This window comes from Oncorhynchus clarkii, chromosome 27 (assembly GCF_045791955.1).
Source record: "Oncorhynchus clarkii lewisi isolate Uvic-CL-2024 chromosome 27, UVic_Ocla_1.0, whole genome shotgun sequence".
NCBI lineage: Eukaryota > Metazoa > Chordata > Actinopteri > Salmoniformes > Salmonidae > Oncorhynchus > Oncorhynchus clarkii.
In genome coordinates, this window is record NC_092173.1 from 22,162,938 (window position 1) to 22,189,120 (window position 26,183).

The following is a 26,183-nucleotide window of genomic DNA, read 5'->3' on the forward strand; positions in this document are numbered from 1 at the left end:
AAGGTCTACTACACCTGTTCTATTCGGCGCACGTGACAAATAAACTTTGATTTGATTTGTAAACTACACAGTCAACTATAGTGCATGTACATGCAGCTGAGCCAACGCAAACACAAATCCCTATACGGTGCATATACAGTATACTGTGCATGCAGTTAGGCCAGCAGAGCACTAAGTAAGTCAAATCTATAAAATGCATTTATTATCCATGCAGCCAAGCCAGCATAGCGTAGTGCAGCACAACACACACTGTGGCATGGTGTAAGCAGCTAAGCACTCACAGGGAGCTGGCTGGTGGGGGCATGTAGCTGCTCCTGGCTGGTGTGGGCATGTAGCTGCTCCTGGCTGGCGCATCCCAACAGGGCTCTACCCCGGGCAAGGGGGTGAGAGGAGGCCTGCGGTGGGAGACACACAAACGGCATGGGCCACGGTCATCTGTCAACTAAGCCAAACCTCCACACAACACAGGAGGGACCATCATGGCATCACAAGAGGACCAGACTTCACTAGTCTGATATAAAAGTCCCTGACAAGTCTCCTATAATGCCATTTTCATTCACTTGACCATCTAGATATTCCAAGAAGTTAAAACATCCAATTCCTTTTAACATAGACCTCTCTCCAAACCCTTGACATACACACAATATACACTACACGACCAAAAGTATGTAGACACCTGCTCGTCGAACATCTCATTTCAATATCATGGGCATTAATATAACAACCTCCACTATTCTGGGAAGGCTTTCCACTAGATGTTGGAACATTGCTGCAGGAACTTACTTCCATTCAGCCACAAGAGCATTAAGTCGGGCACTAATGTGGGCGATTAGGCCTGGCTCGCAGTCGGCGTTCCAATTCATCCCAAAGGTGTTCGATGGGGTTGAGGTCAGGACTCTGTGCAGGCCAGTCAAGTTCTTCCACACCGATCTTGACAAAACATTTATGTATGGACCTCGCTTTGTGCACAGGGGCATTGTCGTGCTGAAACAGGAAAGGGCCTTCCCCAGACTGTTGCCACTAAGTTGGAAGCACAGAATCGTCTAAAATGTAATTGTATACTGTAGCGTTAAGATTTCCCTTCACTGGAACTAAGGGGCCTAGCCCAAACCATGAAAAACAGCCCCATATTATGAATTGTCAAACTTTACAGTTGGCACTATGCATTCAGGCAGGTAGTGTTCTCCTGGCAAGCGTCAAACCCAGATTCGTCCAACGGACTGCCAGATGGTGAAACGTGATTCAACACTCCAGAGAACGCCTTTCAACTGCTCCAGTATCCAATAGCAGCGAGCTTTACAACACTCCAGCCGACGCTTGGCATTGCGCATAGTGATCTTAGGCTTTTGTGCAGCTGCTCGGCCATGGAAACCCATTTTATGAAGCTCCTGACAAACAATTATTGTGCTGACGTTGCATTCAGAGGCAGTTTGGAACTCAGTAGTCAGTGTTGCAACCGCAGAGAGACGATTTTTACGTGCTACGCTCTTCAGCACTCGACAGTCCTGTTCTGTGAGCTTGTGTGGCCTACCACTTTGCAGCTGAGCCGTTGCTGCTCCTAGACGTTTCCACTTACAGTTGACCGGGGTAGCTCTAGCAAGACAGACATTTTATAAACTGACTTCTTGGAAAGGTGGCATCCTATGACGGTGCCACGTTGAAAGTCACTGAGCTCTTCAGTAAAGCCATTCTGTCAATGTTTGTCTATGGAGATTGCATGGCTGTGTGCTCCATTTTATACACCTGTCAGCAACGGGTGTGGCTGAAATAGCCTAATACACTAATTTGAAGGGATGTTCACATACATTGTATTTATTGTTTACATTCAAACTATACTCATGTCCTAGCAAAGCTACCCTGCCCTGACAGATGGTACTCAACAGGAGTGAAACAGGAGTGAAACAAACAGAGACCATAACAATAACCCTTATAACAGACGAGTTGATGTTGCATCTAAATTTAATCCAGTGACTACTGCATTGTGAATTGGCATATGAGCTCAAAAGGTTGGCTCCTATTTTTTAAACTCTCTGGTTTTGTTTTTAGTACTTACGATGAGTCAATGCTTTTCCTGAAGTGTGTTACAGACAGGGGAGGGTCTTAGAAGAGACAAAACAGAGATTTAGAGATTACAGCCAAGACCAGAGAAAGAACAGTAGAAATGAAACAGAAGTGAGAAGTAATGCAAGCATACCTGGTTTGCGTTTGAGTTTGCGTTGGTGCTGTTTGTTGACGAAGCAGGCTGCTAGAGTACTGAAGAGCACTGCTGCCGCCAGAAAGCAGATGGTTGCCACAACGCCCGCTACCACGGGCAGCGCCAACCCCTCTTCAGTCACCTCTGTAGGGGGGAAGGGATCTGAGGCGGAATAGGTACCCAGGGGTTCAGAAATGGGGAGGTGGAAATGGACTTCACCTTCAAATCATGAACTTCACCAATCTTATGGAAGTAATGGATTTAATGGAGTGACATATTAGCCACATTTGAAAATATTCTATTTCATTGTAGCTATCTGGGAATATTATTTCAATATTCTCTTAATCTAATTCTGAATTGAGGTGTGTAATATATTAGGTTTAACACTTACCTGTGCTTGACACTCCCACCACATTACTGCTCTCACTGATGAGGTCGTCCATGACGGCCATGACTCTGAACTCATACCAGGACTCCTGTCAGGGACAGAAAACACACTCCTCCACTGTCCATTCCACACACATAACACAACCACAGTCCAATTCACCTCAGCATAACCCCTGTCTCAAAATAAAGGTGTCATTACCCCAAAACAACTGCCATCTGCAAAATAATAGAGGTAACACTTTACATACACTTAAAATGATTTAGTAATTCATAAAGTGTTCATTATTATCTTATTGACAGTTTATGACACTGTAATGAACAGTCATTACACATCTGCAGTTGTCACTATAAACAGACAGCATTGTTTATACATTGAGGTATGTACGGTCCTTTACCTGGACTAGGTCCCTGGCCATCAGCTCAGTCTCAGCGGCAGAGATCAGATCGTCGAGGACCTCCCACCTCTCCCCGAGACGGAACTCCATGATGTAGCGGTCGACAGGCGATGAGTGATTGGCTGGTGGGAGCCATGTGAGCAGGACGCCGTGTTGTGTGCGATTGGCTGTGAGGCACCGTGGTGGAGTAAGAAGCACCTGTGGTTCAGGGGTACTCAGGGGAGACACTAAGGGGTCAAGAGAACAGACCCGTTAAAGAAGGAAGTTAACCAATTCATACTATTCAAACAGTCATAACAAACCCATACTGTACATTCACATGTGATCAATCAGAGAAAAATGGAAGATGGTGAGAGCAATTACAAACTGCATTCTACAAGTTGGCACTTGAGAGCAGTAGTGTCAATTATATTGTGAGCTTACAGAATCAACATGACACACTGATGTGCAAACATCTAAATACAAATCTGTTGTGCTTCAATTTAAGGCGTAACATAAGCTATAGAGTCATCTAAAAAGAAACATGCATTACAAAGAATCTATTCTATGTACAGTGGCTTCGGAAAGTATTCAGACCCAATGACTTTTCCCACATTTTGTTACATCTGGCCACTCTACCATAATGGCCTGATTGGTGGAGTGCTGCAGAGATGGTTGTCCTTCCGAAAGGTTCTCCCATCTCCATAGAGGAACTCTAGAGCGCTGTCAGAGTGACCATCGGGCTCTTGGTCACCTTCCTGACCAAGACCCTTCCCGATTGCTCAGTTTGGCCGGGCGTACAGCTCTTGGAAGAGTCTTGGTGGTTCCAAACTTCTTCCATTTAAGAACGATGGAGGCCACTGTTTTCTTGGGGATCTTCAATGCTGCAAAAATGTTTTGGTACCCTTCCGTAAATCTGTCCCTCAACACAATCCTGTCTCAGAGCTCTACATACAATTCCCTCGACCTCATGGCTTGGTTAAGGGAATCGTTGGCACATTCTAAGGTCCGATGCTAGTATCGGTAATGTGTTTTTTCGAACCTTCCCTTGGTCGTATTCTCGCAGGGCAGAAATCTCAGAGAACAATTGGTAAACTCTGATTTACCACCCCAAGATATCCCTGCACAATGTCTATTTGAGCCCCTACTGGGTGGGAACTACAAGTGTAATGGCTGTGCTTAATGCAATGCGATGCACCTGAGCTCAATTTCGAGTCTCATAGCAAAGGGTCTGAATACTTATGTCAATAAGGTATTTCTGTTTTTAAAGTTTTTATAAATTTGCAAACATTTATAAAAACCTGTTTTCACTTTGTCATTATGGGGTATTGTGTGTAGATTGCTGAGAAAAAAAATATGAATCTATTTTAGAATAAGGCTGTAACGTAACAAAATGTGGAAAAAGTCAAGGGGTCTGAATATGGCACTATATCTATTGGATAGGCATACAGTATCAGTCTAGTGTAGGCAGCTGTTCTGGTGCTGGTGCCACTTACCTACTGTGTTAACCGTCACGACCTCGCTGAAAGGGCCTGTGCCCAGCTTGTTCTGTGCCAGGACGCTGAACTGGTATTCTGTCCTGGGCTCCAGCCCCGGCACCACCAACCACGTCTGAGACCCCGACACTGGCATGGAGTGCCAGTCATGGGGGCCAAAATTCTCCTTTTTCAACCTTGGGGGACAGAAACACAGAGAGAGGTATCAATACTAACTAACCTGCACCCTGACTATAAGGTCAATGGGCCATCCTGGTAACACTCAGATAGCCAGTCTTATGTAGTGTGCCTCTGTCAAACTACACAGGCAATGGGTCACAGTGTTGCAATACAATACAGTTGCTAGGCTATATTTTACTCTATTTAATGTCCTCCTCACAGTCATCATATCTGTAATCTTAACTAAAGGTAATTAGATCACTTTGACTCATACATTTATGTGTAACAGCTCTCTGTACAAAGTAATTCATTATTTTAGTACACAAGAGATGCCTCCACTCATATGCAATGTTCCTCAAAGCACATGGTTTAATATTACAGTCAACACATTTTCATTAAGTGCCATCAGGCCATGACAGAGAGATGGATGAGAATGGCTGTTAATATTAAACTGCCAAAAGCACCACTTCTATCAGATGATTAATTCACACACAGCCCCCATTCAACACAGAATGGCTTTATGACTGCAGACATGTACATAAAATGATAATGGTGATTTTATGGCACCTCGTGGATGTTGCCTAATAGAATGTTACTGCAGTGTCTTTCCATTACATCCCATGACACCTTTAATAAACAAACACATGAATTATGCATCTTCTGTGATTATTGTATGCCCTACTCTTCAACAATGCAAATATTGTAAATACAAATACTGAATAACTGAGAGTAACATTACTGGAGTACTGAGTAATAAACCATTAGCATTGTGCATCGTAAAACGTGCCTGTTGAAGATAATATGTTTCCCCCTGAATACTGTTGCAGTATTTCATGTAATTCAATTATCAATAGGTTTTCTTCTTGATAACAAATCAGATCCCTACTAGGGCGGTCATGAAATCTTGGCAGCCGGTGATTGTCAAGCACACAAAAAAGGCATGTGCTATTTCTTACCTTACTGCAGACAAGCTGAGCATCATTCACAAGTGATCATATATCATTCACAAGTGATTGTGTATTAGTGGCTAATATTGTCCCCCACCAGACTATTCTTGATTTAATCTTGTCTTCACATATATTAAATAATATATGTGTGACATTTGTTTTGATTTAGAATGGACCATTATATGCACCTGTATCGAAACAGGGGCAGCAGGAAAAAATACATGTCATCTCTGCACTTAAATAGCGAATGGAGGACTGCTTTTCCTGTGGTTCATTTTCATGCCAGTCTGGTAGGCTATACTCCTGTTGTAAATATAAGCAATGTGCTTAATATTAGGAAAGTTGAGAAATAAATATAGTAGGCTAGCCTATAGAAAGCTGATGGGATCCTATTTTTAATAGAGGCCATCAAAAATCTGTTGTCTCACGCAATTGCATATGCTATAGAAATGTTGCTCAACACGAGTTCATGTTCTTTCATGAAGTGTTTGATTAGAATTTTGAATACATTTGCATTGATATCAGAGTGTTTAGAGGGACAATAGAGGGCTGAATATCAGGCAATTAGCAAGTTTGGTATGTTTCTAATGACCATCAGCAGCATCAGAGCTTGGAGAAGCCTAGTTACCGTGACTAAACGGTCCCGTGGAATTATAATTAAAATGTATTTATTTATTTTTACCCCATTTTCTCCCAAATTTCGTGATAACCAATTGGCAGTTACAGTCTTGTCCCATTGCTGCAACTCCCATATGAACTCGGGAGAGGCGAAGGTCGAGAGCCGTGCGTCCTCCGAAACACAACCCTGCCAAGTCGCACTGCTTCTTGACACACTGCTCACTTAACCAGGAAGCCAGCCGCACCAATGTGTCGGAGGAAACACCGTACACCTGGCGACCAAAATCAGAGTGCATGCATCCAGGTCTGCTACAAGGAGTCACTAGTGAGCGATGGGACAAGGACATTCCAGCCGGCCAAACCCTCCCCTAAACCGGACAACGCTGGGCCAATTGTGCGCCACCACATGGGTCTCCTGGAGCGGCTGGTCGCGGCTTGGGATCAAACCCGGGCCTGTAGTGACGCCTATAGCACTGCAATGTGCCTTATACCATTGTGCCACTTGGAAAGCCGGTCCCGTAGAATTTGAATGCGGTCATGACTCGTGATTTTTCGGGGGGGGGGGCAGTAATACGGTCACATTAAGAGCCCTAAACCCTACATATCTATTGCAGATCAATCCCAAAAGTCTCTGTCCCCCCACCTCTATTAGGGGAATCAGCTGCAATCTGAGTATAAGATGTGATAGTAGACCTAGAGCATGCTGGGAGTACTCACACTGGGCCATACCACACTGAGAATGTCTGCTCAAAGCCTCCGTCGTAACCCGGCTCCCAGGACACATTGGCCGAGGTCACCGAGGGCAACACACGAATGTTGCCTGGAGCATGTGGGCTGGTGCCTGAAGGTCAGAGAAAAGAGATCGTCATATTTAATACCAGGGCCATCTACAGTAAACCTCTCTATATCTCTCTACTATATATTGCTCTGGCCCACACTAAAGAGTGATAGAGCAATCTGTTAGGTCTACGTGTACAGTATGGTGAAAGTTATGATCACCATTCTACAATCCTTCAATAACCACAGTTTGTGTCAGGTGTGTTATTCCCATAACAGCTGTTTTCTCAAAAAAGCCATCTCACTCAGAATCACTATCATTGTCCAAAAATGTGTCCTATTAAGTCAAATAATGTACATTGTGCTGTCATTACCATTCACAGTCCTCTACAGTATACAACTGCCTACAATGGCTGTGAATGGCCTACAGGCTAATTCCCTGTAATGTCAGGTGTTGTAGACCAATGTTGAAGTGAAGGGGAGTGAAGGTCTATGACTTGGCCAGACCATCACCATCCCAGCCCCCAGCTGTGTGGCTAAGACCCAGCACCTTTCACTGGTATTAAAGGGAGACCTGCTGTCCTGACCACTATGGTCAGAAACGTCAAATCTGTCCACTCTACACTCAGCACCTCTGACATGTCACCTGTCACTCCAGTGAGGGGACACTTGGGCAGGTGCCAGCTAGGGTGTATGACTGTGAGAGTCCTGAGAAATGCTTGTTACTCATATTTACTGTAAACACGCACAAGCAAGTCCCTTGTCTAAGCAGTACTTCAGTATACATACAGTACAGCTGGGACTAGGGTCATCATGAATGTCTAAGCAGTACTTCAGTATACATACAGTACAGCTGGGACTAGGGTCATCATGAATGTCTAAGCAGTACTTCAGTATACATACAGTACAGCTGGGACTAGGGTCATCATGAATGTCTAAGCAGTACTTCAGTATACATACAGTACAGCTGGGACTAGGGTCATCATGAATGTCTAAGCAGTACTTCAGTATACATACAGTACAGTTGGGACTAGGGTCATCATGAATGTCTAAGCAGTACTTCAGTATACATACAGTACAGCTGGGACTAGGGTCATCATGAATGTCTAAGCACTACTTCAGTATACATACAGTACAGCTGGTACTAGGGTCATCATGAATGTCTAAGCACTACTTCAGTATACATACAGTACAGCTGGGACTAGGGTCATCATGAATGTCTAAGCAGTACTTCAGTATACATACAGTACAGCTGGGACTAGGGTCATCATGAATGGAAACAGAGAGCTGCAGGGTTGCTGTCAAATCCACTTCAATTCAGATTAACTGAAATTCTGAACCCTGAAGAGCTGAGAAAACACAGGGGGTACGGTACCTATGACTAGGATCATCAGACACGCATGGGGACAGAGGGTTATGAGGTCACAGAGGACAGTACCTATGACGAGGAGGCGCGTGCTGGCAGTGATGCTGGTGACCACATTGGTGGCCACACACTCCCATTCCCCATGATCCTCCTTGCTGAGGGACAGGAACTGTAAGCTGCCGCTGGGGAGGATGTTGTGCTTACTCTTGCTGGGCTTCCCCACCTTGAACACACACACACACACACACACACACACACACACACACACACACACACACACACACACACACACACACACACACACACACACACACACACACACACACACACACACACACACACACACACACACACACACACACAGTTCATTGGGACTAGCCTGTCATATTACAAAATAAGTTAGAATATTCCATGTTTCTCTTCCCACACAATATTCCCAGCTGTAGCGTGGTGTCATACCTTCCTCCAGGTGATGGTTGGTATCTCAGGGTCTCCCGAGGCAGCACAGGGGATGACCAGCTCTCTACCAGCCTCTTGGCGGTACTCCCCACCAGGCCTCACGTTAAAGTAGGGGGGATCCTGTGGGCCGGGCCAACACACACACAATGTCACAGATCAAGTCTCACAACAAGTCTCACCAAAAGGGGGAGAGAAGACTACACATATCACATTTGGTCAGAGGTTTCTTCCAGTACCAGTACCTTTAGCACCAGAGTGGCCGGGTCAGACTGGCCCATTGTACCCAGGGTGTTGTAAGGCATACAGGTGTAGGTGCCAAGGGAGTCTTCTGTGGCCTCCGCCACCCGGATACTCCCATCCGGTGCCTGGCTCCATCCGGGGTACTGGGACAGGAGAGAGGAGCTACTCTCAACATCACATGGATGCAATATTCTCTACATCATGTCAAGGCCTGTATTCAAAACGTGTTAAGGAAGGAGTGCTGATCTAGGATCAGGTCCTCCGTGTCCATATAATCGTATTCAGTAGGGTGGAAAACCTAAAAGGGATCCTAGATCAGCAATCCTAATCTGGGATGGTTTGTGAACAGTTGTTATGGTGAATGAGGTGTAATCAGCATCAGTCCAGACAGACAGAGGCCCCCACAGATGGCAGACTGAGACTGACCTTCTCCACTCTGAGAGGGTAGCCATCTTTCTCCCACTTCACTGATATCACCGGCGGGTTGGCGTCCGCCGGGCAGCGGATGACCCCTGGAAGTTTCCGTGGAACGTATATGATGGAGGGCATGTTGAGCACACGGGCAGGGTCTGAGGGTCAGAGATTAGAGGTCAGAGACGACAGAGCACAAGGTTTTGTGCATATGGACAGGAGATGGTTTCAGTGAAAATAGACTGGAGCATAAGTCTGAAACTGTTAAATCACAATTTCACTTCTCCTATAATAAGTTGGTCGGTATGGAAACCATTTAAAAAATTGTATTTTATAATCAAATCAAACTTTATTTGTCACATGCGCAGAATACAACAAGCGTAGACCTTACCATGAAATGCTTACTTACAAGCCCTTAACCAACAGTGCAGTTCAAGAACATATTTTTACCAAATAAACTAAAGTAAAAAATAATAAAAAGTAACACAATAAAATAACAATAACGAGGCTATATACAGGGGGTACTGGTACCGAGTCAGTGTGTAGGGGTACAGGTTAGTTGTGGTTAGTTATTTGTTCTTGTAGGTAGGGGTGAAGTGACAATGCATAGATAATACACAGTGAGTAGCAGCAGTGTACAAAACAAATGGAGGGGGTGTCAATGTAAATTGTCTGGTGGCCATTTGATGAATTGTTCAGCAGTCTTATGGCTTGGGGGTAGAAGCTGTTAAGGAGGCTTTTGGTCCTAGACTTGACACTCCGGTACCGCTTGCCGTGCAGTGTAGCAGAGAAAACAGTTTATGATTTGGGTGACTGGAGTAACTTGAAGTTACTTTATGGCAACCCAAGCTAGCTGCTAACTAATTGTCTTTAGCTATCAACTTGGATAGTACATAACAGAAAAATTGGCTTCTGGTCACCCTCTGAAGCCAATCACAAAGGTAGTTCTCTCTCTCTCTCTCTCTCTCTCTCTCTCTCTCTCTCTCTCTCTCTCTCTCTCTCTCTCTCTCAGAGATCAATGACCAGCGACTTCAGAGGGAATTAGCATAGTAACAAACATGCTTAGACTGATGATTAAAAAAAACGTCTGGCCTTGTGGCATTTCCCTTCCACATACAGTAGCAGATTAACTAAAAGGTCACCGTTTCAATTCAGTCCGGCACACTGACAAGACCAGGACTCTTTCTCTAAGGGGAGAACGACAGACTGAGCAGCATGCTATGGGGTGAGACTAGCAGACAGTCTCTGTCACTGTCTAGCAATGAAAGATAATCAACACTTCAGAGACTGGAATCATAGATGGGGAGAAAATGCTAAGAATATGGTGATGAGAGAGGCCCTGCCAAGATGATGAGCAGTAGGACTATCTGAAATTCAGCCAAGGGTGGAAAAGTTTCAGCAGGGTGATATATATGGTACTGCATCACCAACGACGATACTGTACAGCAGCAGTGTTCTGGCTGCCACTATGCAGGCTGTGATACTGTTGTTTCTCCTCCTGTTCCAGTACAGCCAGCCAGCCAGCCTCGTCTGCCCCTCCCCCTATCCCTCCCTCCGTCGCCATGGTAACACTCACACTGAACAGAGAGGTGTGCTGATGCTGACGGTGGAGTTCCAAGGCTGTTGCTTGGGCTGCAGGTGTATTTCCCAGCATCCTCTGGTTTCACCCGGAAGATGTGGAGGGTTCCGTCAATGAGGATGCGGACTCGGTTTTTCAGGTCACTGCCGAGAGGAAGCAGACAGTTATCGAACATGCCATAGCATAGACACACTCACACACTGGGGGCTGCATTAATGCAATTACACAAGTCTGCCATGAGAGGGCAGCATTTGGTCAAATCCATCCAGGGTGAAAAGGTTCCAAAAGATGGAGGAGTTGTATGTCAAATACGTCCCCTAATTTTCACAATCACCTGACGTTGCAGCCCTCGTGTTTTCTCTCTCACTACCACTTCAAATTAAGTACCCTCATGAAGAGTACACTGGCAGATATTCTATTCCCGCTGTGTTCAAACAAAGAACAAACCCACTGCACACCATGTTCATTCGAGAAATATTTGAGAAGACATTATGCAAAAGAAATAGCAGAGGGAATATTCTCATCTAAACTATGAATTAATCTAAACTATTCATTGTATATATTTGAGTAAATAAATCTTATGACTAGACCAAAAATATCTTCTTATGATAGACTGTTGGCCCCCAGGATAGACCAAACATTGTAAGCAGCCCAACTAGGATAGTAGTGTCTCATCCTTGGGTTGATTATGCACATGCCTTTTTCCAGGCCTTCAGAAAACAATTTTAGATGGGCCTCTTTCTAAGGGACTCTCTGATAGGTTGATTCTCCCAGACAGACACTTGGTCTCCCTGTCACTTGTTTTTTCTAAAACATCTCCATCACTAAACTAAAGAGGCGAGTCTGACAGAGCTCCTGGCTACGCTTCAGATCATTACTAAAGAATAAGAGGCAGGTGGTATTGTCATCTGAGTGTGCTAACCCGGCTGGTGTGCTCCAGACAGCCCCTGCTAGTCCCTCTCTTACTGCTGCTGAACCACAGCAGGACAGGGCACCAGCACACACACAGTCCCACAGGCACGCAGACATGTAGGCACGCACACACACACACACACACACACACACACACACACACACACACACACACACACACACACACACACACACACACAGTCCCACAGGCACGAAGACATGTAGGCATGCACACACATACACACACACACACACACACACACACACACACACACACACACACACACACACACACACAGGCACGCAGACATGTAGGCACGCACACACATACACACACACACAGTCCCACAGGCACGCAGACATGTAGGCATGCACACACATACACACACACACACCAAAACACACACACACATTCAAATTCACAACACCAGGACAGGGTCTGGAATACTCAAATACAACAAGACACTGTACACAATACTTTAAGATCACAGGGTGGAAAAGACTCAAAGACCAAAGGGAAGGTACACAAACATACAGAAACATGATCTCGATTATAACTTTACTTCTTAGTGAAGTAGACGTTATCTTCCTCCCAAAACCAGGTGTAGGTCAGGTTTCCAGGATACGCCTCTGCTTGACAGGTGAAGCGTGCATTCTGGGATATGTTGACAGTGATGTTCTCTGGTGGTGACTTAATATACGGTGGCCCTACAGGAATCAAACAAGGCTTTTAGTGTACAACAAAACATAGACTGAACAAAAATAGGAACACAACATCCAACAATTTAATAGATTTTACTGAGTTACAATTCATATAAGGAAATCAGTCAATCGGTACAATTGAAACCGATATTCATCTGTGAAGAGCACACTTCTCCATCGTGCCAGTGGCCATCGAAGGTGAGTATTTGCCCACTGAAGTCGGTTACGATTCCGAACTGCAGTCAGGTCAGGACCCTGGTGAGGACAAGGGGAACGCAGATGAGCTTCCCTTAGATGGTGTCTGACAGTTTGTGTAGAAATTCTTTGGTTGTGCAAACCCAGAGTTTCATCAGCTATCCGGGTGGCTGGTCTCAGACAATCCCGCAGGTGGTCATGGGCTGGCGTGTTTACACGTGGTCTCTGGTTGTGAGGCCGGTTGGACATACAGTACTGACAAATTATCTAAAATGACATTGGCTTATGGTAGAGAAATTAACATTAAATTCTCTGGCAACAGCTCTGTTGGACATTCTTGCAGTCAGCACAGCAATTGTATGCTCCCTCAAAACTTGAGACATCGGTGGCATTGTGTTGTGTGACAAAACTGCACACATTATAGTGGCCTTTTATTGTCCAGAGCACAAGGTGCACCTGTGTAATGATCATGCTGTTTAATCAACTTCTTGATATGCCACACCTGTCAGGTGGATGGATTATCTTGGCAAAGGACAAATTCTCACTAACAGGGATGTAAACAAATTTGTGCACAACATTTTTGAGAAATACGTTTTTTGTTCGATGGAACATTTCTGGGATCTTTTATTTCAGTTCATGAAACATGGGACCAACACTTTACATGCTGTGTTCATATTTTTGTTCAGTGTAGATATGGATACTCAAATGCTTATCTTATGACCCATTCACACAGCGTCTGTTTATTGTTACATAGGTACAGTAGACCCCTGGCACAGGCTTCTCTCTAGTAGTCTATGAGATACAGTAAGCAGGCATATTGTAACTTGAGCCACAGACTTGGTTGCCAGACTTGCAGATGCCTCCACAGCATGAACACTCAGTGCTCTGAGGTTGCTGCTCTGCTCTCTATCTCTCTGTACTATATTACAGACAGTGAAACGTAAGCTGTCTTTTATAAGTGGGCCCAGCTACAAGCCTCCTGGTTATTTCCTAAATACACACTGAATGGCTTTTATACACCAGGAGGGACTACTGAAAGAGTGGTTAAGTCACAGAACAAATAAAAACAGATATTTGAGTGAGAATCACGACTCCTCCGATGGCTACTTGTAATTGCTCAGAGAGCTTTAGACAACTTCACTGGCACATTTCCACAGAGCCTGCTTATGGATGAATACTCCGTAGTGAAAAACAAAAACAGGCTGCAATATTGCTGGTATCATGATATCTTAGATTTATTCCAATTCACTCTGGATTTGTATTTATTGAAACCATCTAAGACACATATGAGCTTTTGAGGATGTTTCAGTCAGACCCTCATTCAAAACTTTCCCCTCACCTTCATGTATTATCAGGCATGTGCATGCAGTGTGTGTATTTAGAGGGGTCAGTAGAGTAAATCCAAGATGTAACCAAGCACTTCTTGCCCATATTCCTTTTAGACACTTGCACATTGACTGAAATTGACACATCTTTATCCCACCATCAAACGTAACAAGCCTACCATAAAACCAACCTGCTCCATCGGCTGTAATATACAGCCTGTTAACTCATCCGGTGCTTGTTTTGATAGAGAGAGAGAGAGGGAGAGAGAGAGAGAGAGAGAGAGAGAGAGAGAGAGAGAGAGAGAGAGAGAGAGAGAGAGAGAGAGAGAGAGAGAGAGAGAGAGAGAGAGAGAGAGAGAGAGAGAGAGAGAGAGAGAGAGAGAGAGAGAGGGAGAGAGAGAGAGAGAGAGAGAGAGAGAGAGAGAGAGAGAGAGAGAGAGAGAGAGGGAGAGAGAGAGAGAGAGAGAGAGAGAGAGAGAGAGAGAGAGAGAGAGAGAGAGAGAGAGAGAGAGAGAGAGAGAGAGAGAGAGAGAGGGAGAGAGAGAGAGAGAGAGAGAGAGAGAGAGAGAGAGAGAGAGAGGAGAGAGAGAGAGAGAGAGAGAGAGAGAGAGAGAGAGAGAGAGAGAGAGGGAGAGTGTGTGTGTGTGTTTGATGTAGAGTGAGGCAGAGGCAGGAAGTGGAGGAAGCCTGTATCAGATCCATTTATCTGAGCAGAGCAGACCCCAGATCTGTGTCTGTGTCTGTCTAGCCGAGAGAGAGCCTGGTTAATGGACCGGAGACAGACAGTGACGAATGCCTCAGACAGACAGTGATATACACACACACACCACCACCAGCAGCAGCAGCCACAGACTAGGTCACCAGAGGACTTAAGAGTATTGACTGATACAGACGAAAGCATACTACCACACTGATAAAATCAAACACTATCCCTGCATACTGTGACAAAGGCAGAAAACAGATACTTATTAAGTAGATAGCGGCAGGACTTCATTTCTCTATCTTAAACACAATCTAGACACTGTACTGCATAGCTGTAGGCGTGTAATAGATGTTTAATAGAATGTGTAAGGCAAAAATAGCATAAAGATTCTCAGATTAGGGATTATTCAGACAGTCAGGACAAACTGTTCTTTCAGTATTCAGCCAGCAATTGTCCTAGGAACCTTCTCCTCAAAACTCATCCTCAGTAATCAATGTGCATCTCAGTAGGGAAAAATCATGATTTCTCCCTCACACCACCATAACAACCTCTGAAGTTACACCCATCTGTGACATTACAATGTGACCGTTGCCCTGTTACCTTGGACCAGCAGACGGGTGGTGTGGAGTACCTCTCCCTGGTCGCTGAAGGCTCGACACGTATACGCCCCTCTGTCGTCCCGAGTGATCCCCAGCACCGTCAGACTCCCATCATGCACCTAGGGTGGACATATTTGTGAGAGACAGAGCAAACATACAGAGATGGTATTTATAAGTGTAACCTAGAGAAATTGCACACCAAAATCAAGGCAGGATTGAGGTTGTCTGTCTTTGGTAGGAATGTCTTTCGCTCTGTGAGTCGGTGGGTAGGTCTGTGCACAGAGGTATTAATATAGAGAGCATACAACCAATACTGTAAAGCCTAAACTCATCATCATGTAATTCTCTAATTAATCTCGTTCCCAGATACTTCCGTCCAAATGCGCGAAGAGTCTGGTGGACCAATGCATCAAACTTGGTCTTCGTGAGCCAATACAGAGAGCCGGGAGAAACTCAGGAGGTCACACCCATAGAATTCTATAGTCACTGCCACTAAGGAAAACTTTGAGTGGTTGATATCCCAGGCTTATATGCACTGTGCGTAATAGCCTGGGGATGAGGATATTCTCTAATTAACTTTGGTTGTGATGTGAGGCTAATCTCTCCAAGCGGTAACCTGGGAAACGTCTCACTGTGCGCCTGTATTTCCTCTCCCCTCTGCCGAGGAGGACGCTGACAGGAACCAATAAGCAGGGAGGGAACACAATAACCCAACCTAATAAAAATACCCTTGTAAATGATGCAGTAGGGTTGCTGGGTTCTGTCCATTCAGGATGCACACAGCTGTAGCCCTGTTCATTCAAGCCAATGGTAGGGAATCTGTTAAACCTCTGGGATTATACCTATTCATCTGTCTCTCAAACCTTTCAGTCAAGAGAGTTTAGCAGCCACTAAACACACCCACACAGTGGTCCATCCTGCCTTGGGTCAGCCCAGCTGAGGTAGAACTCCCTTTTAATCCCACTCCACTGCAGGACAAACACGCATAGATGGGCCACAGTTATGACACAGTAAACTACACTACACTTGCAGCAGTGTAATAGTCAGCAGGTCGTTTCTATAGCTATAGGGAAGGCAGATGGGGAGGGGAGGATGAGGAGACGAAGGTGGAGGAGGAGGTGGACACATTGATTCATGTGTGGGACCTCAAACAACAGGGGGTGCTGAGATGATGACCATGATTCCTCCTCTTCTCTCCACTGTCACATTCCTGACATTCCCTACCAAGTCCTCAAGGACACCATCCATGGAGCGCAAACATTACCACTATCTCTTTACTACAAAGGGAGTCCTAAAATGTATAGATTATTGCTTGGTTGGGAATAGAAACGTTTTTCCAGTTTCCTCTCACAGCAAACCAACCACATGGAAATCAAAAACAATTTGAGGGTTCAAACAAATCATAAACATATTCCACCCTCACTACCAATGCGCCTAAATGCTGACTGCATCAAAGCATGGTTTAGATGTGAGGCACTTGGCTCACTGTTGATATTCATGTTTAGTATAACATTCATATTAAGAGTAATGTAATATTGATGCATTAGGAGGGGATTAATAATGGATGAGGAAGTCTTCCAATCGTTTACTATTGCAAACATGTTAAAGCCCTGGGCTCCTCCACTCTGACCTTTGATGAGGCTGTGGTGTGGGAGCCTGAGAGGGGTAAGAGAGGGATGAGAGAGGGTTGAAAGGAGTGAGAGAGGAGTGAGAGAGGGGTGAGAGAGGAGTGAGTGAGGGATGAAAGAGGGGTGAGATAGGGGTGAGAGATGGATGAGAGAGGAGTGAGAGAGAGGGATGAGAGAGGGGTGAGAGAGGGATGAGAGGGGGTGAGAGAGGGATGAGAGAGGGGTTAGAGAGGAGTGAGAGAGAGGGATGAGAGAGGGGTGAGTGAGAGGGATGAGAGAGGGGTGAGTGAGAGGAATGAGAGAGGGGTGAGAGAGAGAGGGATGAGAGATGGGTGAGCGAGAGAGAGGGATGAGAGATGGGTGAGCGAGAGAGAGTGATGAGAGATGGGTGAGTGAGAGGGATGAGAGAGGGGTGAGCGAGAGAGAGGGATGAGAGATGGGTGAGCGAGAGAGAGGTGAGAGAGGGATAAGACAGAGGGCCAGCTGAGTGACAGACACAATGACATAGGAATGAGGTGAGCTGTCACTTCCTGTACATCACATATCAAGTCCAAATGTTAGGTGCACCCTTCAGCAAGCCTTCAGCTAGCTCAAGGATTTACTCCATTTGAAACATCTGAGTGTAGGGAGGGGTGAGCGAGGGGTAAAAGAGGGGGTTGTCTATGGTTCACAGGCTTCCTTAAAGAGAACTGGAACACTAACGCAAAACATGACAAATGAGAGAGGGGGTGCAGTCGTGGCTTGACACGCCTAGACTGTTCTTCCTCCCCTCAGGGACCTGCCCTCTGCAGGCCTTCCGCAGCCTGAATGACAGACGCTCCTGGCCAATCACAGACATGCCAGACAGTCCAATTAAGGGCTTCTCGATCTGCAATCTGGATGCGGATCTGCAATCTGGGTGCAGTCTTACGTATACGCAGAGAGATGGTGGTGTGTGCAGAAAATTTCACCAGCACACACAACCACACCTATAGACTGCCTTCTTACTTGAACATGAGTTATGAAACAGGCTGTATAGGCTTATCTACAGCCAGTGTGAGTACCCAGATAGATGAAAACGCACGTTTTAACAACCTACTGTATTGCCACCAAAATAGTGTAGAGAATGATTTGGCGTCTGTGAAAGCTTTTACGGTATATCTACAGCTTAGCCTGAGTACCCAGATAGAGGAACATGCATACTGTTCAGTTGTTCTGAATATTTCCATCCTGTTCAGTTGTTCTGAATATTTCCATCCTTTTCAGTTGTTCTGAATATTTCCATCCTGTTCAGTTGTTCTGAATATTTCCATCCTGTTCAGTTGTTCTGAATATTTCCATCCTGTTCAGTGCTTACTGTACTTTTGTTCCATAGCAAAACAAACAAACATCAGGAGCAGTGACATCTTCAGAAGCAGTGGGGTGGGGCTGGTCTTAAGCACGCAAGACAGGTATAATATCTAAGATTTTAACGTCACATCTGAATGTCTCCAAGGCTAAATTATCTGGAATCCACATACCTTCAAGGCTCATTTCCCTAAATATCAAAGAATGTCATGGCAGCCCTAGAAAACTGACAAATCCAATATTGACCTGGAGGAAATGGCTAGCATGTTTCATTTCCACAGACCATTTCACTGCTGATTCAAGGTTTAAAGGCCATGTATTTCTAGCCCAAGGATACAGCACATTTGTTGTCCATTTTGGCTTACCGTGTATTTTCCACTGGTTGCAAGCTCCTCCCCCTCCCTCAGCCAGCTGATCATTGGTTTGGGGTTTCCCTGGGCGGAGCAAGTCAGCAGTGTGCTGCCCCCCTCCTTGGCCTCCACATACTGTGGGGGCGTGGTCGTAAAAGTGGGAGGGGCTTTGGGAAAAGAAAAAACACCATTAGCATATTTTTGATTCACTGAGAATATCTTAATTTCTTGAAGGTATTAAAAAGTTGGGAATTTTCAAGATGTGGCATAGTCTTAAATAAAAAGCCTATCACAAGTGTTTTATGTCCATTCATCTCTAACCAGGATGACTGTTATAAATCAAATACACATTGATAAATCTCTCAAATTTACTCAAATTTAAAAAATGTGTTCCCTTTTCAATATAGGCAATGATAACCTAATCTGCTCTCTATAAACCCAGTGAAGAGCATCACATCACAACCATCTAACAGAATACAGCCACTAATAAACCAATCATTAAGGCATACTGCACAGCTGTTCCTTGGCATCACTAATATCCTTATGGGTTTATCATCTATTTCAAGCTAACTAGCTGCTACGCTACGTCTCATGAGTCAACTGCACTTGATATCTCAATGTAACTCTGGTTCTAAACGGCAGCAGCATTGTTCTATTCAGGACGTACATGCCAGGCGGTGTCTGAGAAAGGCCCCAACAATTGCCAAAGACTCCAGCCACCCGAGACATGGACTGTTCTCCTTGCTCCCGTCCGGCAAACAGTACAGGTGCATCAAGGCTCAGACCAACAAACTCCTATACAGCTTCTATCCCCTGGCCATAAGACTGTTAAATGGTTAACAAATACTACTCTCCCTCACACCTACGCTGCTGCTAAAATTATTATTGATTTGATTTATTCCTACCACTATGTTGCCGTTCATTGACTATTGATTACTATTACCTATCTATTTTATTAGTGTCTATCTATTTTATCCTGCTACTTGTCACTACTACTCCTGTTCACATGTACAGTGCCTTTCGAAAGTATCCATTTCCTTAGATTTGTTCAAAATGTTGTTGTGTTACAGGCTGAATAACATTTAGATTTATTTTGTCACTGGTCTACACACAATATCCCATAATGTCAAAGTGGAATTATGTTTTTCAATATTTTGGCCAATTAATAAAAAATGAAAAACTGAAATGCCTTGAGTCAATAACTATTCAACCCCCTTGGTATGGAAAGCTTAAATAAATTCAGGAGTAGAAATGTGCTTAAGTCACATAATGTTGCATGGACTCACTCTGTGTGTAATAATAGTGTTAAACATCATTGCTGAATGACTACCTCATCGCTGTGCCTCACACATAAACTCAGCAAAAAAATTCCTCTCACTGTCAACTGAGTTTATTTTCAGCAAACGTAATATTTGTTAGAACATACGATTCAACAGCTGAGACATAAACTGAACAAGTTCCACAGTCATGTGACTAACAGAAATTGAATAATTTGTCCCTGAACAAAGGGGGTGTCAAATCAAAAGTAACAGTCAGTATCTGGTGTGGCCACCAGCTGCATTAAGTACTGCAGTGCATCTCCTCCTCATGGACTGCACCAGATTTGCCAGTTTTTGCTGTGAGATGTTACCCCACTCTTCCACCAAGGCACCTGCAAGTTCCCGGACATTTCTGGGGGGAATGGCCCTAGCCCTCACCCTCCGACCCAAAAGGTCCCAGAAGTGCTCAATGGGATTAAGATCCGGGCTCTTCGCTTGCCATGGCAGAACACTGACATTCCTGTCTTGCAGGAAATCACTCACAGAACGAGCAGTATGGCTGGTGGTATTGTCATGCTGGAGGGTCATGTCAGGATGAGCCTGCAGGAAGGGTACCACATGAGGGAGGAGGATGTCTCCCCTGTAAAGCACAGCATTGAGATTGCCTGCAATGACAACAAGCACAGTCCAATGATGCTGTGACACACCGCCCAAGACCATGACAGACCCTCCACCTCAAAAGTGATCACGCTCCAGAGTACAGGCCTCGGTGTAATGCTCATTCCTTCGACGATAAACGCAAATCCGACCATCACCCCTGGTAACTTGTCAGTGAAGAGCACTTTTTTGCCAGTCCTGTCTGGTCCAGCGATGGTGGGTTTGTGCCCATAGGCAACATTGTTGTCGGTGGTGTCTGGTGAGGACCTGCCATACAACAGGTCTACAAGCCCTCAGTCCAGCCTCTCTCAGCCTATTGCGGGCAGTTGTTGTTGCCATCTTGTACCTGTCCCACAGGTGTGATGTTCGGATGTAACGATCTTGTACAGGTGTTGATACACGTGGTCTGCCACTGCGGGGATGATCAGATGTCCGTCCTGTCTCCCTGTAGCGCTGTCTTAGACGTCTCACAGTACGGACATCGCAATTTATTGCCCTGGCCACATCTTCAGTCCTCATGCCTCTTTGCAGCATGCCTAAGGTACATTCACGCAGATGAAGGGACCCTGGGCATCTTTCTTTTGGTGTTTTTCAGAGTCAGTAGAAAGGCCTCTTTAGTGTCCTAAGTTTTCATAACTGTGACCTTAATTGCCTACCGTCTGTAAGCTGTTAGTGTCTTAGCGACCGTTCCACGATGCATGTTCATTTATTGTTTATGGTTCATTGAACAAGCATGGGAAACAGTGTTTTAACCAAATTAACTTTGAAAGACAGGGTCCTGAAAAAGTAACATTTATTTTTTTGCTGAGTTTACAATTAACTGTAAGGTCCCTCATCCGAGCAGTAAATTTCAAACACAGATTCAACCACCAAGACCAGGGAGGTTTTCCAATGCCTCACAGAGAAGGGCAACAATTGGTAGATGGGTACAAGTGTAAAAAGCAGACATTGAATATCCCTGTGAGCATGGTGAAGTTATTAATTACACTTTGAATGGTGTAACAATACACCAAGTTACTACAAATATGCAGGCATCCTTCCTAACTCAATGGAATTTCACCATAAGGACAATGGTGACTTTAAAACAATTACAGTGTTAATGGATGTGATAGGAGAAAACTGGATCAACAACATTGGATCAACAACATTGTAATTACTCCACAATAATAACATGATTGACAGAGTGAAAAGAAGTAAGCCTGTACAGAAAAAAAATATTCCAAAACATGCATCTTGTTTGCAACAACGCACTAAAATAATACTGCAATAAATGTGGCAAAGCAAATAACTTCTTGTCCTGAATACAAAGTGTTATATTTGGCAAAAATCCAAACGTCACTGAGTACCATAGTAGTGGCTGCATCATGTTATGGGTATGCTTGTAATCGTTAAGGACTGGGGAGTTTTTTAGGATAAAAAATCAATTGAATGGGGCTAAGCACAGGCAAAATAATAGAGGAAAACCTGATTGTCTGCTTTCCACCAGACACTGGGAGATGAATTCCCCTTTCAGCAGGACAATAACCTAAAATACCAGGCAAAATCTACACTGGAGTTGCTTACCAAGAAGACAGTGCTCCTGTGTGACTGAGTTACAGTTCTGACTTAAATCTACTTGAAAATCTATGGCAAGACCTGAAAAGGGTTGTCTAGCAATGATCAACAACAGAGCTTGACAGAGCTTGAAGAATACTGAAAAGAATAATGGGAAAACGTTGCACAAGCCAGGTGCTGAAAGCTCTTAGCGACTTACCCAGAAAGACTCACAGCTGTAATTGCTGCCAAAGGTGAATCTACAAAGTATTGACTCAATATTTTTGTCTATCATTTTTAATACATTTGCTAAAATATCTAAAAACATGTTTTCATTTTGTCTTTATGGGGTATTGTGTGTAGATTGGTGAGAAATAAACTATATGTAATCATTTTTGAATTCAGGCTGTAACACAACACAATGTGGAATACGTCAAGGGATAGGAATACTTTCAGAAGGCACTGTATATATTACCACTAGTTATTACCATAAGTATTTATACAGTACCAGTCAAAAGTTTGGACACACCTACTCATTCAATGGGTTTCCTTTATTTTTACAATTTTCTACATTGTAGAATAATAGTGAAGACATCAAAACTATGAAATAACACATATGGAATCATGTAGTAACCAAAAAAGTCAAAATATATATTTTATATTTCAGATTCTTCAAAGTAGCCACCCTTTGCCTTGATGACAGCTTTGCACACTCTTGGCATTCTGTCAACCAGCTTCACCTGGAATGCTATTCCAACTGTCTTGAAGGAGTTCCCACATATGCTGAGAACTTGTTGGCTGCTTTTCCTTCACTCTGTGGTCCAACTCATCCCAAACAATCTCAATTGGGTTGAGGTTGGGTGATTGTGGAGGGAATATATTCCTGCTAACAGTCACTTTTCACCCCTGTTTACATGTATATCTGCCTATCACGCCTACAATGACACTCTCACAAACACACACACTCACACTAACACCCAAACACTTACACACAGACACTCAACACCACGCACACACATACCCACCACTTATGCTGCTGCCATATTGTTTACTATTAGTATTATTATTTAACCTGGTACAAGTAACTTTCTCCTAAATCCCCCGCCTACATGTACATATCTACCTCAAAATATTCCAGTACACCTGCACATTGTACATGTGTTATTGGCACTGACCCTGTATATACAGTTGAAGTCGGAAGTTTACAAACACTTAGGTTGGAGTCATTAAAACTCGTTTTTCAACCACTCCACAAATTTCTTGGTAACAAACTATAGGACTACTTTATTCATGAAAAAAGTAATTTTTCCAACAATTGTTTACAGACAGATTATTTCACTTTTAATTCACTGTATGACAATTCCAGTGGGTCAGAAGTGTACATACACTAAGTTGACTGTGCCTTTAAACAGCTTGGATAATTCTAGAAAATGATGTCATGGCTTTAGAAGCTTCTGATAGGCTAATTGACATCATTTGAGTCAATTGGAGGTGCACCTGTGGATGTATTTCAAGGCCTACCTTCAAACTCAGTGCCGCTTTGCTTGACATCATGGGAAAATCAAAAGAAATCAGTCCCCCAAAAAATGTAGACCTCCACAAGTCTGGTTCATCCTTGGGAGCAATTTCTAGACGCCTGAAGAAACCACAGTCATCTGTACAAACAATAGTATGCAAGTATAAACACCATAGGACCACGCAGCCATCATAATGCTCAGTAAGGAGACGCGTTCTGTCTACTAGAGATGAACATACTTTGGTGCGAAAAGTGCAAATCAATCCCAGAAACAGGTACAAAAGTATCTATACCCACAGTAAAAGGAGTCCTATATCGACATAACTTGAAAGGCCGCTCAGCAAGGAAGAAGCCACTGCTCCAAAACCGCCATAAAAAAAGCCAGACAACGGTTTGCAACTGCACATTGGGACAAAGATCATACTTTTTGGAGAACTGTCCTCTGGTCTGATGAAACAAAAATAGAACTGTTTGGCCATAATGACCATCGTTATGTTTGGAGGAAAAAGAGGGAGGCTTGCAAGCCGAAGAACACTATCCCAACCGTGAAGCACAGGGGTGGCAGCATCATGTTGTGGGGGTGCTTTGCTGCAGGAGGGACTGGTGCACTTCACAAAATAGATGGCATCATGAGGGAAAATGATGTGGATATATTGAAGCAACATCTCAAGATATCAGTCAGGAAGTTAAAGTTTGGTCGCAAATGGGTCTTCCAAATGGACAATGACACCAAGCATTCTTCCAAAGTTGTGGCAAATTGGCTTAAGGACAGCAAAGTCAAGGTATTGGAGTGGCCATCACCAAGTTGACCTCAATCCCATAGAAAATGTGTGGGCAGAACTGAAAAAGTGTGTGCGAGCAACGAGGCCTAGAAACCTGACTCAGTTACACCAGCTCTGTCAGGAGGAATGGGCCAAAAGTCACCCAACTTATTGTGGGAAGCTTGTGGAAGGCTACCCGAAACATTTGACAAGTTTCAGAAGAAAGGTCTTTGTTTCTGGCCATTTTGAGTCTGTAATCGATCCCACAAATGCTGATGCTCCAGATACTCAACTAGTCTAAAGAAGGCCAGTTTTATTGCTTCTTTAATCGGCACAACAGTTTTCAGCTGTGCTAACATAATTGCAAAAGGGTTTTCTAATGATCAATTAGCCTTTTAAAATGATACATTTGGATTAGCTAACACAAAGTGCCATTGGAACACAGGAGTGATGGGTGCTGATAATGGGCCTCTGTAAGCCTATGTAGATATTCCATAAAAATCTGCCATTTCCAGCTACAATAGTCATTTACAACATTGACAATGTCTTCACTGTATTTCTGATAAATTTGATGTTATTTTAATGGACAAAATGTTTTGCTTTTCTTTCAAAAACAAGGACATTTCTAAGTGACCCCAAACTTTTGAACGATAGTGTATATTCTATTTTTCATTTTTTTATTAGCTATATTATTTTAGACATTGATTACTGCACTGTTGGGTAGAGCTCTTAAGTTAAGCATTTCACTGCACTTCTGCATGTGACAATAAAACTTAACTGAATTTAGCTGAAGAGATGATCACACTCTCTCTACCAAAGTGGGTCATGGCTAGCCGATGGGAGTCTTGTCTTCACTTCTAATTGAACACACACCTGGTGTGGAGTAAACAAACACACAAATTAGCATCTCTAGAGATCTGCCTCTCCATCTTGGCCCCTCACTGCACAGTACTCCTGTATAGAGGCTACCAGAGACTACCATTAAGGAACTTTCAACCACTAATTTTAGCGCTCACGTGCCAAAATGGATCCCCTAAAATTGTGAACAATTGGGCACAACATCATCCATTTCCATTTTCAATTTCGTATGATATGTTACGTCCTGCTGGATCGTATGATATGTTACGTCCTGCTGGATCGTATGATATGTTACGTCCTGCTGGATCGTATGATATGTTACGTCCTGCTGGATCGTATGATATGTTACGTACTGCTGGATCGTATGATATGTTACGCACTGCTGGATCGTATGATATATTAGGTCCTGCTGGATCGTATTATATGTTACGTCCTGCTGGATCGTATGATATGTTACGTACTGCTGGATCGTATGATATGTTACGTACTGCTGGATCGTATGATATGTTACGCACTGCTGGATCGTATGATATATTATGTCCTGCTGGATCGTATTATATGTTATGTCCTGCTGGATCGTATGACATGTTACGAATGTGCTTAAGATCCTGTTCGATCTCTTTAACAGCTGTTGTATGCATTCTCTCAATTACTTATTTGGGTATTGTCGTTCTGTAATGTTACTACAGTATATTAATTTCAGCACATTAAGCAACCAGCTCTGGTTTTTGTAGTGATTTACAATGCAAGTGTGCTTTATGGGTAACCATATTGTGGAATGTGGTGTAGATTATTTTCTATGAACAGGTCTACATCTTTGATTCACATCTATAATGTGGTTTAGATGACCTA

The 26,183-nt window shown here is 43.9% G+C and overlaps 1 protein-coding gene across 1 annotated transcript in view; it reads right to left on the reverse strand.

Annotated features, from left to right (window-relative positions):
* LOC139386046 (protein turtle homolog B-like) overlaps positions 1–26,183 on the reverse strand; it is a 67,540-nt gene that overhangs the window by 10,730 nt on the left and 30,627 nt on the right. The window contains exons 4-18 of the mRNA XM_071131459.1: positions 18,763–18,914; positions 15,445–15,562; positions 12,483–12,627; positions 11,005–11,150; positions 9,444–9,586; positions 9,020–9,160; positions 8,778–8,897; positions 8,391–8,541; positions 6,893–7,016; positions 4,452–4,627; positions 2,977–3,203; positions 2,586–2,670; positions 2,195–2,356; positions 2,054–2,099; positions 282–395 (exon numbers count right to left, since the gene is read on the reverse strand). Coding sequence (XP_070987560.1) covers positions 282–395; positions 2,054–2,099; positions 2,195–2,356; positions 2,586–2,670; positions 2,977–3,203; positions 4,452–4,627; positions 6,893–7,016; positions 8,391–8,541; positions 8,778–8,897; positions 9,020–9,160; positions 9,444–9,586; positions 11,005–11,150; positions 12,483–12,627; positions 15,445–15,562; positions 18,763–18,914 — 2,050 coding nt within the window. The remainder of the gene's footprint in view (positions 1–281; positions 396–2,053; positions 2,100–2,194; positions 2,357–2,585; positions 2,671–2,976; positions 3,204–4,451; positions 4,628–6,892; positions 7,017–8,390; positions 8,542–8,777; positions 8,898–9,019; positions 9,161–9,443; positions 9,587–11,004; positions 11,151–12,482; positions 12,628–15,444; positions 15,563–18,762; positions 18,915–26,183) is intronic.